This window comes from Pterocles gutturalis, unplaced genomic scaffold, assembly GCF_000699245.1.
Source record: "Pterocles gutturalis isolate BGI_N339 unplaced genomic scaffold, ASM69924v1 scaffold2255, whole genome shotgun sequence".
Taxonomy (NCBI): Eukaryota; Metazoa; Chordata; class Aves; order Pterocliformes; family Pteroclidae; genus Pterocles; species Pterocles gutturalis.
The window spans coordinates 887-17284 of record NW_010140415.1 but is presented as its reverse complement, the minus strand read 5'-3'; the positions used below and the strand labels follow the sequence as shown (position 1 = coordinate 17284).

General features: G+C 36.8%; 1 protein-coding gene across 1 annotated transcript in view; it reads right to left on the bottom strand.

The window, feature by feature from the left end:
- Positions 1-11991, bottom strand: part of SPATA6 (spermatogenesis associated 6) — a 35013-nt gene extending 23022 nt beyond the window's left edge. Inside the window, exons 1-6 of the mRNA XM_010083630.1 lie at positions 11833-11991; positions 10269-10317; positions 9388-9429; positions 7939-8063; positions 3339-3419; positions 340-618 (exon numbers count right to left, since the gene is read on the bottom strand). Of these exons, the coding sequence (XP_010081932.1) occupies positions 340-618; positions 3339-3419; positions 7939-8063; positions 9388-9429; positions 10269-10317; positions 11833-11991 (735 nt within the window). The remainder of the gene's footprint in view (positions 1-339; positions 619-3338; positions 3420-7938; positions 8064-9387; positions 9430-10268; positions 10318-11832) is intronic.
- Between the last annotated feature and the right edge of the window lie 4407 nt (positions 11992-16398).

Sequence of the window (16398 nt, the reverse complement as noted above, 5' to 3'; positions counted from 1 at the left end):
AAGTCTTATTCAGGAATTTTTAATACTAATATCAATTACTTCCAAGCTGAATTTATACACCTATTATCCTGTCTAGTGTGCTGGAAGAAAAGAAATGGGGCCTCAGAGAATTTAACCAAGACATTCATGAACAAATTTGATCTTTGTCTATTACTAATGCAGATAAAAGAAACTTTATTTTAGTTAATTTTACATTTAAATCACTATGTGACAGACTGTTAGGGAGAGAAAAATTATTCATCTAAACTAAGAGCTGAATGAATTTTTGGAACACTATTTAGTGAAAGAACAATATTTGATCTGAGCTTAAGCTGGAAGCACTTTGGAGAAAATACAAACCCGTCTAACTACGAATGGAGGTTTATCAGTTTCTCTTCTGAATTCATAAGGACCAAGGTTTAAATGGGCCAGTCGTTGCCTGGCTTCTTCTGATAGCTCACACATTCGTCTTCTTGTGTATGGAGATGGAGAACGCGATTTAGAAGCTATTGTAGGCTGCTGGTAGTTCTTTGTTGCTAAGCTGTGCCTGCTTTTCTTAGGTGAAACAGTATTTTTCTTTGGTAACTTTGTTTGCAATTTTCCATTTGGAGTTGAGTGATGTACCCATTTCAAATCACCCTAAAGTGAAAAAGAGAAATTATCTGGTTTGACAGCATCCAGAACAAAGATCACTGAAAATAATGCAAACAGGGAACTAATAATTTTAACAGAAATAAATGCCATGCCAGCTGAAGTTCCCCTCACAAAACTATAATCAAACTGCAATTAAAAAAAAAAAAGTATTTACCATTTTCTCTGAAGTCAGAAGGATTTCAAAACACACAGTATTACATGTTAGATGGTGTCTGATACTTACCCAGTTAGCTTTCTCACACAGTTAGTGTACAGAGACTGTAAAAAATTCAATTGAATTTGTCACAAGTTCATTTAACACAAACTCTACTTGGGTTAGGCATACATAGATTTGAAGCATTTGTGCATCAGTTTACATTTTAACGTTTTAAAATACTTATCCTTAAAAATAAAATGCATAAATTAAAATAGAAGCCTGTTTAATAGTTTATGTTCATTTAGAGTTGCCTAAAGCCTCACAAGAAGTGTAATTACATTCTCTGACATTTATATTTTCTTGGATCATGGTGACTTTACTAGTTCTTTAAACAGTTATAATCCAGAAGCTACGTTTAGTAAAAAAACCCACTCCCTCCCCCTCAAAAAAAACACTAAAAAACTTAAAAGACCATCTTCCAAAGATCCTTCCAAATCCTATGAATGCTTTTGCAAAACAAGAGGCAAAGTAACTGTTTATTTGTAAAACGGGCACTTCGACACTGAAATATGGATTTTGGAGCTAAAATTTATACAAATCACACCATTATCAAATATTGCCTTTAAAAGCCTGTCTCTGAGTTGATATTGCTTTTAAAACACCTACGTACAGCAGAATACAGGCTATTTATTCTGCTGTATGTAAGTATGGAACCAAGGCTATTACAGTTGGACTCTATGATCTTGAAAGGTCTTTTCCAACCAAAATGATTCAATGATTCTATGAAAGGAAAGCAGAGGAATAACCAACTTCAACACCTCTCTTCCCACAACATAGGATGGGGGTGATGTTGTTGTAATTTTGTTGTTGTTACCAGCAAAGCCTACCTAACAAGCAGGACTGACACCTCCTCCAAATAACTATTAAATTCTTCCGTGACTGATCGCAAATTCTGAAAACTCTTTCCAACACTGAAGTTTCATTTGAAATACATTATCACTCCTTTGGAATTCCTGACATTAAATACTCCACAGGCTTTATAGGTCAAGGCACTCTAGATTACAGAACTCTTATCAGGCTACTTTGTCAGCAGCATGTTTTAACTTTGAATGCCACAATGTGGATAACTAATTAGTCTTTGTGGTCAAATTTGGCCTAATTCACAGGTTAGAAACGATAAAAAATAACTTAGCAAGACTCTTCTTCCTGTTAAAAATTTTTTTTCAAGGTTAAGAAGTTGATGCTACTCTTCAATCTGAATGTTGCATGTACTACTTCAGTTGAGGGGAACTCAGAAATAAAATGGCCAGCTTGCCTTCAAGCCTTTCCCCCTACACCCTGCAATGAATGAGGCTGAGGTTGTGTGTTTGTTTTCCACCAACATAGTTTGAATCTGGCATCACACAGGCTATTCATGCTACTGTCTTTCTCATGCCTGTACTAGTACTTGTGCAGCTGGTAGTGAGCCAGAGTATGGAACCAGCCGAAACAAAAACAGATGTGATTCTCTAACATTAATTTCAATTTCACCAGAAGTAGGCTGTGCTGCTTCTGGCTTACACCAACCGTGAAGCTAGAACTTCACTGCAGCTCATGCAAATTTGATACACCATTCATAACATATTAAATACTTCTAAGGACATTTTAAATTTTAAATCAAACTGCCCTTATTGAAGTCACCTTCAATGAAGTCAGTTTTCTGAAAAGGACAATTTTCACAGATTTTTTTTTTTTTTAATTTTTCGTCTAAGTGCCTCAATACATTTAGTTTTCTAAATTTGGAAGAAACTTCTCAGTGAACTAACTAGCAATGCCACCCACAGGTCAAAGTCACCTAACCCCCTCTGCATGCAAGCCTTCCTGACAAGCATTCCATTTTAATAATGCTGCACCATTTCTTAATAATATAGCAAAAAAAGGAGGATGTATGAGTAACTTTACATGACAGCTTGTGCCACGAAACCCAACCAAAATTCCAATGCATGAGACGAAAGAGTGCTACCACATGAACAAACGCATCAGAGAGGGTTTTTCTCCCGCAGTCTCTTCAGCTACTTCACCTTTAACTTTTCTTGTTGCAGAAGCAGCATTTCCAGGTTAATACTGGTGACAGCCTTTTCAACAACAGTCTTCCTTTCCACTACTGTTACTGATATTGTTATGGAAAACAATTAAATTAATTGGTTTGGTTTTGATAATGTACCTTCTCTGACTTCACCTAGCTTTCATTGTGCCACCTTAATTTTACGTGTCAGTAAGAAATGGTGAGAAGGCATCTTCCCACCTACAAATACACCAGGGATTGACACTTCAGCTGATCATACAACACAGCGGCTGATAATTGTTTCAGATTCAAGGAACTCTCAGCATTTACTGTCATGCACCAAACCCACTCTTTACTCATACTTGATTAAAAATTTAATCAAGTTGTCAAGCACCCATGACAACTGCTTTAACCACAACAAAAGAATGAGAAAAGTTTGAAGTGAGCAGCACATGCAAAAATTGGAACGAAGGCTATCAATATTAAATCTAGAAATTAAATTGCAAACAATTAAATTATGCTAACCTGTATGTGACTCCTTCCCGAGCTTAACAGACTTTCTGTAATAAGGGAGCTTGTAGAAAATCTCAATTTTGGTGCAATTCCCTAGAAGAGAGACAATAATTGAACATCAAGCTCCAACTCAAGATAAAGGGTATCAAAGAAGTAAATGTCACCTAATGTAACAAACCATCCCTAATTTTCAGCCATTTCCTTTGTTAATTTCAGCCTTTAATAAAGATAATTAGAAAAGACAGAACAGCAATGGTAAATGTCAAGATGCTAACATTTGCATTTCTGACAATTCAATTACAGATGATTATATTGCTTTCGTACAACAATTAAGGTCTGACTTTTATTTCAATATGTTTCTTTGTCAAAAGCACTTTTAAAGACTTTTCATGCCCTGCAATGTAGCATCCATAAAAATTCCAGTCATGCTCTAGAAGTTTCATTAATGCTGACTTTGGAAACTTATTTATAACTAGTCTCAATTGTGCAATCTTTTTTGTAAAAACATTTTGAAAATTAGTCAATTACACTACAAATAACTATTCATTTGTAACACAATGATTAAGAACTTTCCTTATTCTGTAACCATTAGAGCAAAGTCTGATTTCTGTGGATCGTCTCCCATGTTCCATAACCACATTCAATTTCCACTCAATCCACTCTTACACTCGTGGCTGGCAAGAGGCAGCCCTAGTTTGACCAATTTGGGGTCACTGGGGTGCAACTGGGCCTCCTGGTCAACCAGCACACAGGTACTAACGGCCAGCAGGTCCTTCCATCTTTACATGTCTAACAGTTCCTGCTCATCTTCTTTTACTGCAGCCATGTCTAAAAACACAATACCTTTGAGAGCTCTACTTGCTGTGAAATTTAGCTAGGATTGGGCAATGTATACACAATTTACTGGGTGTAAATGACCAAGATTATGACACACAAGCATTATTTCCCAAAAGAGCAACATTAAAAAAGGCACAAAAGCACTAAAGGCCACATATGCTGTAAACAAATGGGAATCATCTATGTGCATCCTATACAGCTCTAGAAGCAAAGAGAGAATCAAGTGTCCCTACAACTTTCTACTCTCTCTTCCTTCAACACAGACAGAGTTTGCTGCATGTCCCAAGGCATCCGTGTACATGGGCATTTGTGCACATGAACACACAAAATCACTGAGAAACAAAAAGGAGCTGGTCTGTTTGTGACTAGGCCCCAGATTGTTAAGAATTAGCAGGAACTTTGCGAGTGAAGTCTACTGCTAAACCAAACTATTCTCTACCATTTGCCTAAACACACGCTGATTTCCCATAAGGGAATGTGATCTGGCCCTGGGTTAGATTATGGAAATGAAATGACAAAAACGCCAAGAGAGCTCAGTTATAGCAATTAACAGAGTACAGGATTCAATCAAGTCAAGTTATGGCTTATAAAAGAGAATTTAAAGCTGACTGTCCTTAATCAACTCATTTTTATTACTAATGAATTGTGAAGTGCTATCAACAATTTAAAAAAGGACACATCAGAATTAGTAAATCTTCTATAAAAAGCAACAACAGGGCACCTAATGCTCTTACAGAGACTAAGAATTATTATAGAATTGTTAAATGCTTGTAGCTAAAAAAATCACACAAAACCATGGTTTCTTCAGAGAAATGGTTTGTGGAGAGGGAATACAGGGTGGCACTCACATACATAGACACGGAGAAGTCAAAAGTCACTTAAGAGGCCAAAAACAGTCAGAGGAGTTCTTCTGTTATCTGCATTTCCCAAACTAGGGATTGCTGAAAGATATTCAATATAGTATTATGTTAAGACTGATGTATAGCCCAAACACTTCTGTAAAGGAAAATGCATCCAGAAAGTTTTTGGGGTCTATTCCTCTGCACCCAGCTTAGTGGTGTCTGCAGCCCTGTGTCAGGCTTTCTGCACCAGTCAGTAAACAGATGTGATATGGACATAATATTAATTTGATCAGAGAAAAATTTTAAAGGTGGTTCATATTTAAAAGAACACAAGTTAGAAAACAAGTCTAATACATGCTTTCAACTGTAAGGAGCATGAGGACAAGTGGGTAGCTTTAAAAAGTGTATATGAATATAATAGAACGTCTTGTACTGGTATGCTAATGAAAAACAGTATAACTAAAAAGAAACTTCTATAACATGGCAAATACTGCATGAAGGTGGGGAATGGAGATAAGAACATCTGTAAGAAGTCACCACCAGTCAAAGCTTAAACATATTCTGAAAGGCAAGGGCTGCAGAGAAATGCAGAAGAGCCAGCAAAAGCCTCAGCTGGGCAGCACTGGACCAGAAGAGATAACTCGAGGCACGTCTTGTATGCGTATTGTGTTTGTAAGCCTCATAAGACATTTAGCCAGAGACATTATCAGCTAAGTGCCAGATTTCTGGAGGAGTTCTGATCCTCTCAACTTGGGATTCCTTCCAACTGGCAGATTAGCAGTGTTAATCAGACACTGCTTGTCACTGACTATCTGAACTCCACAACTCTAACCTTGCTGTTGCTACCTTTATTTTTTTAATAACAGACAAATTTATTGGGAAGCAAAGTGCCACTGAAGCACAGCTGTCAGTCAAAAATAACATCTCAGATAGCTATAAATAACTTTTCATGTGAGAAGAACATGGCTTGACTAGCACAGGAATAATGTAAGCATTCTCACGACCTTGTCTACCACTTTCCTTCTTGCTTAGTGAACGCTTGGTGCTGACAGAGCTAGCAGGGGATACTTGCCAGTAAAGCTTAGGGAACACTAGAAGATGGAGGCATTTGAGCCCGCGTTTCTACTGGAGGCAAAAATCCTCTCACAGATATCTCACTTGGCAAGCAAAGAGAGGAACCACAAGTTCTTTTTGGGAGCCTCCCTTCAACTCCATCAAATGCAGCTTCTTCATTATTCCTGAAAATGGGGTCAGTATGCCAAAATCCTTTCTTAAACTCTTCTTTCTGTGACAGAGATGGAACGGAGTGACAGATGCTTCTGCAGTCCTCATTCCAGGGCGAAGATGCATTTCATTTACACTGTTCCCAAGGACATGGAAGTACATTTCTGTCTTACATCAGTCAACTTTTTAAAGCTACTACCGTGTCATAATTCAGGGACACATCCAAATTACTCTGATCACATCTTCTCACAGCTCACAAATTACTTCACCTTCTCTTTAATAGAAAATACATAATTTCTGTATTAAAGAACTCAGTCCAACAAAAAAAATCTCAAACTTCTCTAGTGGCTCTGCTTCTACAAAGATTAATTATATTGCATTTACAAAAAATCTGAAACCATTTTGCTAATACCACCTCATATCCTTTCTCAACACCAGAAAAGCACCTATTCTATAAGTAATATGAAAGCAATACAGTCCCGCTCCCTCTCTTGAGCCACCACTAACATACATAGCATAAACCATATCCAAGAAATGCTATGGCCAAAAAATAATAGCTATTTTTGCAGGGACAGTTTAAGCTGCGACAGAACCATACATTTTGTATCACAAAATCACAGCTTTAATTCATTTAAATGTAACACAGCATTAGACACCAAATTAGCACTTCTAATTGCAAGTGACTGGGCAATTTCCAGGATGCTCTTGCAGGGTAAAGATTATACCAGCTAAAAGATAACGATGACCTTTAATTAGCATTTCCCTCCTGCCATGTGTTTTTAATCCAATCACAACAGACAGAGCAACTGAGTCCCTGTCTTCCCAACTCAAGTATCCTGCCACTCTACTAGTAAAATTTAACCAAAGTAAGACAAAGAAAACAAACCCCAAAACACATCTTCCACATCACCACCATCATCTGCAAAGTGCCTTCCTGAGTTATTCCACTGACACCTAAAATTCAACAGCCAAACTCTATGAAAGGGCAGTGTGAGATAAATTCATTTTCACTTACTGTGTACTTGAGCCCTTATCTCCAGAAAATTAAAATTAATTTATTGCACTCATTCCGACAATTAGCTGTCATTTATCATAGCTTTTCTGAAACTGTAAAAAAGGCAAGTTACTAAATGAGCGTGAATGGCCTGAGCAGACTTTAAGAAACAGGCTTTGGAACTGAAAAACAATCATACAGCACTAAGCTAAATTTCAGTTCCTTGCTGTTTCAGTTGTGATCTTGCACCTCAGGGAAGCCCACAGGTCAAATAGCATAGCACTATAAATTTGTACTGACTGTCATTATCCTAAACAATACCAAAAATGGCCTGAAACAAAATGCTATGAAGAGAGACTGAGGAGGAAGAGTTACATCATTTTATCTGTTGAGAACCGTGAAGTTGATATGACATCTCCCTCTTCTCTTGCCTCCCTTCAGTTACCAGCTGCACCACAGAATAAACTGAATGGAGACATGTCATGGTGCCACATTGCAAACCAAGTGGAAACTAACCTTTTTTTCACATTAAATAATTTCTTGAAGCATTTTGAAAAAAGATTATACCTTCAGCAAAGTTCAGCTGTGGATTTGTACATTCAACACCTGAAATGGTAAAATCTGTCAGAAGTAATCGCTTTTCATTTGAAGTAGTTCAAGAGGTTTCTTCAGTGAAACACACTATCATAAATACAACCCACAGATATTCACTCACTGTAAAAGAAGAGGACCTCTTCATTAAAATCTCACGATCTAAGCCATGGTGCCCACTGGTAAGCTTAGGGTCAGGGAACAGGAAATCTCTTGTATTTTCTTCATACGTAGCTAGAACTTTTCCTACTAAAAAGAAGATATATACTTTAATTGGAAAATAGACAAAGCCATATAGTACAGACACCACACACAAGACCATATTGACACTAAGATAAATTTTGTTCTTTATAAATTAACTCATATCACACTAGGAAATAACCTCATCACGTTAAATCAGCAGCAGAAATGTGCAGAACCCACTCTGAAAGTATGTTTCACTGTTATTGTAAAAAAAAATTATGGAACTGTGAACACAATATTCTTTAAGAGACACATGGGAAGTTTTCTCTAGGCAATCCTTCAGTAGTTTTCCTTCTTTCCCTCCCATGCCACAGAACAAACTAGTATTTTTTTAATGGCAGCCCATCCCTTATGAAAAACTGTATCATTCCATATTACAGAATAGTAGTAGTAATAGTAGGCATAGTAGTAAGAAAGAAAAGCAAGCAACATCAAAATAATTATCTTAAGATTTGCTCACTATCCTGGTTTGCTACTTTAAAAAAAAATCTTTTCTTTAGGGGAAAACCTTGAATGTATATTATAAAAAATTTAAAATTGTGTTATTGAAGTCGTCTTGTTATGTTGGGCTGTATTGCACCTATCTCTGATTCCTGAAATTAAACTCCTTATCCAAGATCTTGTACCCTCCCACAACAAAAATCCATATTCAATACATTTCTTCAAGTAAACAGTCTGGTGGGTCAATCGTTTCCTTGCAAGTACTAAGCACAAGTGACAGAGAGTGCTTTTAATACCACAGTTTCCAAATGAGTCCTCTTTAAAACTTGACTTTATTTCCAATAAAATGCAGATTTACATTATTCATGGGAACACTTGAATTTCATTAAAATAGATTTTTATAATCACAGAAACTAATAACAGAAGTATGACAAATCGCTATTTATTATCTTCAGATATCCCAAGAGACCTGTAATACTTCTAGTGAGGATAAGAGTTTTCCCAATGGTCACCATTAAAATGGAAGGAAAAAAAAGTGTCATTCTGAGAACAAGATTATGTACTCTGAAATTTCACAGACAGCCACTTTGCAAGTGAATTGTGATGCAGTTAATAAGTGTGCACTGGATGATTTCAGTTTATTTTCCATTTTTAAAATATTATCACTTTCCTAAGCCTGAGACTGCTACATTTCAATATTCAGTTATTATTCTCTTTTAAGAGTGAGATCCGCTTGATCTATTAACACTTTATATTCAGAGGACTATTTGCTGAAGAGCTTTCTCTTGTTGTTTGTGTGTTGGGAAAAGTGATTGTGGTGTAATGGGCAACATCCTCACGGAAATTCACCTATTAAACTGCATAATATATGAAGAGACTGACACAATACCTGGAGGAATGAGCTGTATTAGTTCAAGTACTGCTGTGTCAACTAGAAAGGAAAAAAGTTTTTTCATTAGTTAAGAACACCTAAAATGTAGAGTAATTCTTGTAGTCAAAACCCAAGAAAAACGTCTCCCTGATTTAAGCTGCACAGGACTGTACATAGCTGCACTATTTCACTATTTCCACTACACCAACCATAAGAGAAAATTAAGAACAGCTTGCGTAAATACCACAGATGGACACAATGGCATTAGCAGCGTACAAATGACAACTCTAAATATGACTTAGAATTTGGTAAGTTCTATCTGCTGCCAAGTTTGTCCTTCTTTTAAAGAATATGATGGAAGCATTGCCACTTTTTTAGATAACTCCAAGTATGAGGGAGCATACGCCTGGAGTTGAGTTCAGTGTCAGTGTTGTCTCACTACAATTCAATATGCTCCACATTTGGCACGACACATAATTTTATTAAAAAATTAAAAGAATAATTAAAAAAAATCAAAGGTTTATGCTTATACTATTTGAAATTAATCCAATAAATGATCAGATAAAGGAATCCATTACCTATCTGGATAACCAGCCGTATTTTCATTAATTATGACTTTTTACCCTTTTCTTATTCTAAAGCATGTAGCATACATTCCTAGAGGCATTCTGTTAGATGAAAGTTTTTTGGGTAAGTAACTAGTAATCAAGACAGCAAAAATCCTCTGCCTGCAGTGACAACAAATTTTCTATTCTGAAAACCCACTAGTGCTAGGGTCCTACTTATTTAGTACATGATATACTATTATCACATTCTTTAAACATACAAAAAGTCTTTAGAGCCCATACATGCATGATATTAATGCATACAACATAGTATATGTGAAAAACAGAACCTACGTTCCAGTAACTCCACAAGGTCTCCAGGATCAACTATGTCAGCAAACGCCTGGAAAATAAATTAATAAATAATAATAATGGCACAGTCAAAGTCATAAGATGGACCTCTGGGGAAAGAGAACTGAAAAAATAAAATCAATATTCTTCTTTGCTTCAGATGGTTGCCAAGAGTCCTATCCCCACTGGAAATTATCATTTGGCACACGATCAAATTCACTGAAAGCTAGCAGTTCTAGCCATATGCTTTCTAGCCATTCAGGGTTACCTCTCTACATTTAAATTAGGAGGTATTGTGAAGCGTTGAACACATAGAGGTAGGTATAGACTGAGAAAATTTCAAGACAGAAAGATAAATTACTGAATGTACTAGAATTCTGACAGATGAAGAATATGTTCTTTGATATACTAGTAACACTCTAAGCTTCATAGAATTGACTGTTCATGTATAGAGTACGGTTAGGGGTTTTTCTTAATCTGAATCCCACGTGAAGAGATGGCAAGGAATAGGGGAAGATGTTGCATGGGATATTCAGCAGGCAATAGACTTCCCTCTCATTCTGTACGAAAGTCTCAGCAGAGTGTTGTAGGTCACTTTGTTGTTCAAGGTACCAAATGCTAAAAAACACCAAGCACCAGTGCTCCAGAAGTATCTAGACCTATTCAATAGCTATTTGTAAGAAGACAGCTATTATTTTCATCTTTCTTCTTCACTTCTTTTGTAAGCAGGTAGATCCTGGTGTCTTGGAGTTCCCCTAAATTACAACTACAACAGTATTCTGTGCATTTCCCTTAAGTAGTTTGTGGTACATTTGCCTTTAATGAACCGTGGTCTTTTTTACTCTTCAGTAGCTGGTGAAGTTATCAGTGTTTGTATCTTACCCTCACCACCAGAGCATCACTGATGTTTACTCAGTCTGGATTTCAAACTGCTGGGGGACGCTCAAAGGAAAAGAATTATAAAGGGCAAAGTATTGTTATTCATAGGTAGTCAAGAAGCCAGATCATATCTGTAAGATAGTGTGTTTCACTATCCCTGTGGTACTAATAATGAAGCTAATAGGGACTCAGAATATGTGATAAACAACTACAAATTATAAGGCCAGAGTACCAACCTGGGAATTCTGGTGACAAACCATGAAAAAAGTATCTCAAAGGGAGAAAGATGTCACCAAAAAAGCTCGAGTTGCTATTCTATTTTTCTACTAAATTAAGTTGACTCTCTTATATTGTATAGTCTTTGTTCTTCACCTTGACATAATTTTTAGAACAAAAACATTCAGTTCCTTCCAAGCCAGGAAAATAGACGCTGAAAAAGGACAGTTCACAAAAGAATGAACAAACACATAAAAAGTCTCATTGTAGATTATAATCTTCAATACGCAGAATTCTTGAGTCACCGTGTGGATTATATAGGCACACACCTCCTTTGTGCTGAAGAGAAGCAGGAGCTACAATACTATGCCACCCTCAGCGTGAGTACTTGTGCCCAGGGGTTTTGCAGGCAGTTTAGTGGAGTTTGAGATAGGTTTTATTTGGCTTGTATTAGCTCTTGACATTATCTTACCTTTTCAAATACTAGTTTTTCTTGAAAGCAGAGTGGAAACACTGCAGGGACGCATTGAGTTTTTTTGTACTGCCCAAGTACAGAGACACTGAGATAAAGTTCCTCTTTGTCTTTCAGCAGCACTCCAGGGCAAGTTATCTGTAAGAGTAACACATTCATTAAACAAGCTGAACTTTAGTTATAGAAGTAACGGCTGTTTTCAAGATAAAAATTCAATGGTCAAGGCTGAAAAGGTTGATGTCTAAGAGTCAGATTATAACAGACTAGAGTGAAAAAATTTATTTTCTAAAAAAATTCTGTTTGTACAGACTGACCAGGGAAAACAGTTGCCATTTTAAAATAATCAGGACCAAATTCTTCTCACTGTAAGTAAACATACTCCATTGTCTCCAACCAAAATTGAAACCTGGTATCTCAATCCCACATTAATACAGCTAAAGGCATGCACCGACTATATAAGAGTTTATCATCACGGGTCACATCAGATTCTATATAAAGAGTCATGTAGAATTAAGTCTATGTGATGTCAACACTCAAAAGTCCAAATTTCAGCCTAGCTACAGAGAGAATGAAGCTGGTAAATGTACATGTTTCGATATCCATACTCTGTCCAGTCACCAAAAAGGGGAAGTTTATTTGCAAATATTACATGAACTTTGCCTTCTAATACATGAGAAAAAACAGCTGTTGTTCCATTACTACCAGACACACAGCACAGTTTTATCTGAGAAGTTTGGCCACCTTGGAGGGTATTCAAGGCAGAGAAGGCTCCTCATTAGACTGCCAGATACTGCCACTAACATCTCAACTTTTTCTGGACAATTCTTATTCTTTAAGTAAGAATAAGCTGGTATGTTTTTAAAGCTCTGATGAACATCAGATGTTCTTACTTGCTTTTTCACTGCAAAGATGGACACAACTCATTACAAAATTATTTGGTATTTTCTCCAAGCCACGTGGTTTTATTCTACTACCCAGATAGAGAATTGTCACCTTTCACTTCAGTTCTACTGCTCACTTTTTATCGCAGTATGATAAATATGAGGTTGTCTCTTCCAACATAAAGTTGCTGGAGAAAGTGTTCAGACTTTCAGTTGCCAGGTACAAAAACAAAGGAAGAGAGTGACAGGAATAAAAATAAGTGCTTTGGTTACAGTCCCTTACTCCCAAATGAACATTTTACTTGAGAAATTCTAACTGGATCTAAAAGAAAACCATATAACCATCAGAAAAAACAGCCTCAGGTGAACGAAATAACAGAAACCAATGGGTGATAATTATAGATACAGTATAAGCTAAAAAATAGTGCTTCTACTCATAAATACCCAAGGAGGAAAAAAAAAAAAAGGGTTTCTCTTCATGTAAATGAGGGCTTCAAATCTTCACAAAAAGTGCTAGAATAGTAGATATCCCAACTGAAACAGACTGTCAAGCATTAAACAGCTGGTACGACACTCATGCAGTTGGAAGTGTGAATAGGGGCGAGAGAGACAGATTTCATTCATACAAGGCAAGATCCCCCAAAATGAATACTACAAGTCACATTAGCTTAGTTCTCATTTTTCTTCTTGACATTTTTGTAGAATTTACAATCATTTTTAGCTGGGGTTTTGTGCCTTTCACCTTAGAGAAGGCAACCAATGTTTGCCTATTTGTTGAGATGAAAAGTGAGAGGTTTGAAGACATCAGAGAAGGCAAAACTGCAAACAACAGGAGCAATTTATTCTGGCTATCTTCTAAAAGAATAGAAATTCTTACAAAACAGCACGTGGGGCAAAATAGCATATGTGGAAACCTGTGCTTCTACTACCCTTAAGATAAATTCATTGCCTGGGCTGGAACACCAAATCTACGTGTTCATGTAACTTTAAACCAGCTCCAAAACCGAGTGATCCATGTATATCTGCAGTTCATGAAATGTAACACTTAGGAGACAAACTGAAGCTCTCATCTGACTGCAAACTGTTCAGGCAGGATGAGGGACCATTTTAAAAACCGTAATAGTATTATCTACGAATCAGCTAAGGAAGAAGGACGTCAATGCTGCAATTAACTGATCTTACAACCAACCAGGAGGACTATGATAAATGTCTATGACAGTGTTATCCTTGAGTTCTCTGCTACAGTTCCCAGGAGGATGGAAAACACATACCAGACCTCATTTTGGGACATCACAAATAGCCATAAAGAAATCACTAGATTCATCTCATGGAAAGGAACAGAATTCTACTGATCCACAACCCCCTATAGAATTTGTTTGTTACACTCAGTCCTAAAACTGTAGCTGCAACGTAACCAATGAAACAGGCAGGCCTTGAAAAAATGTCTTTAATTGCTCATTACCATCAGAACAAGAAGAGTTCCCTATGAAGGGCAATGGACAGTATTAAATTCTGCTGAGTCCAAGCTTCCAGACAGAACAGCATTTTGGACTTAGAGTTGCAAAAATAATCTTCTCAATGTGAAGAGATGCCATTTTAGTCTCCTTACCTGGCAGTAATCCACAATGCTATTAATTCATCTTAGTGCTTAAAGCTTTACCTACCTTCACTGCTGCATTTGTGAATTCTCCACGTAGCAATGACATGAAGAATAATGGGAATTTCATTCTGGTGCTACATGAGCAATCTAAATGCCAGCAGCAGAGGTAGGCACCGAAATTAGTCTCAAAAAAACAAATAACAAAATCTCGGTCTAAGGAATCATGAATTATTCAATTTAAATTAATGGTAGGATAAACCAAATAAAGTCTTTAACCAAGGCTTTCCATTTAAAAAAAGCAGCCTTTCAGAAATGAAGAAAGCTGGCATTGCAACCTGAGCTTGTGGACTCTGATAGGAAAAGACCTTGAAATTTCATTAAATCAAAAGGAGCAAAACCCATCTGTATCCTAAAGCAAGGGAAATAAGAAAGAAGACAGAACTTCTGACAGAAGTGGATACGTTTCAAAGAGAGTTGAGAAACATGCAGAGCATTGAAAAAAAACAGGAAAAGGAATTAGAAATTGACAAGACTTCAGTCACGAATAAAGCAAGGAAGGAGAAAACAAGCAGATGTAGTATAAATCACCCAGGATGTGAAAACTAACAAATCTATGTCCCAAACAAAACTGAGTATTTTGTCTTTGTTTTCACAAAACTGAATACAGGAGCAAAAAAACAACTTAAAGAACAAAAAGATGGAAACTGAAGTAACCCAGTATGTACTAGGGCTGAACCAAGGAGCCACAGGGAGGCTGAATCATCTTCAGCCCAGGTTCTGAAAGAATGTAATTTTTCTTGCTGGATCTATACATTACTAAAACCTATGTTATGAAAACAAAGATAATAACATCTGCTGAAAAATAACAAACAAAAGGCCCATGTGAGGCAGAAAAAGAGATCTGAAAAAATTATAACCCCACCAAGCAGAAGATTTAAATACACAAAAGTAAAGAATAAAGGGTATGGAGGAAAACACGACTAGAAAAAAGTTCAGCAACATGTGTTTCACAAAAATAGATCAGTCAAGCAAAACCTGACATTTTCTTGAAAGCCTATTTTCTGGACAAAGGATATCTAATTTATCTGGACATCAGTAACATTTCATACAGTGCCACATGAGAAATTATTACTTATGAGGCAGAAGATGGGAGTTAGCAAGAAAGTTCTAAGGTGATACAGAACTGGCCGAAGGACGGCATCAATAACAGGCAAAACTGGGAGAAATCAAGCTGAAGGATACTATTAAAAATGTTCCTCTATATACCCTGGGATACACGTTTTTAATATTTTTAATGACTCTGACGTAAGAAGTCAGAGTGTTCTCATGAAATTTTTCCAATTAAAATTCAGAAATCATAGAGGTCAAGAAAAAGATACAGAAAAACCTGTTTGTGGGACCACAGTAATAGAAATGAGATGCACCTACTGTGTATTAACAACAGCTTCTGCTCCCACTGGGGGGGCTGACCTTCAAAGCTGGCTGAGGGGAAGATGATGAGTGTGTTAATAAATGATAGCATAACTGCAGTGCAGCTGTGAAGAGACTAATATTAAGACACATAGGATGAACGTCGGACTTTTTTTCCTTGACATCACCTAAGGCAACAGTGAGACCCCATCTGGAATGCTGCATTCAATTCCAATCCTGATCAATGCAAATTCAGAGTGGAAGAGCTGCATCCATCCCTAAGATGATCAGAAGACTGGTGAGCCTATCACACAAAATACTACCAAAAGAACCAGGTCGCTTTAGCTGACAAAGACAAATTGTGAAATGACAAAACTGCTGTCCAAAAAATACATGAAGAGAACAAACACCAAGGAAAGGAAAAATAATTTATTTAAGTGAAAGCCCAGTGTTGACATTTGTGTAAGAGTAGGGCATCAACTAGTCAGAAGGAAATTTAGGCTGGAAAGTTTTCAAACCATCACAGGAGTGAAATGCCAAAGTAGGCTCCAGTGGGGCAAAACAAGTGGTTCAAAACCAGACTAAATACACTTATTAAAAGGGTTATCTGAGAGAAATTATGTAGCATAGCAGGGATATAACTGAATGACCCACATGTGCTGAAAGCAGCACTCA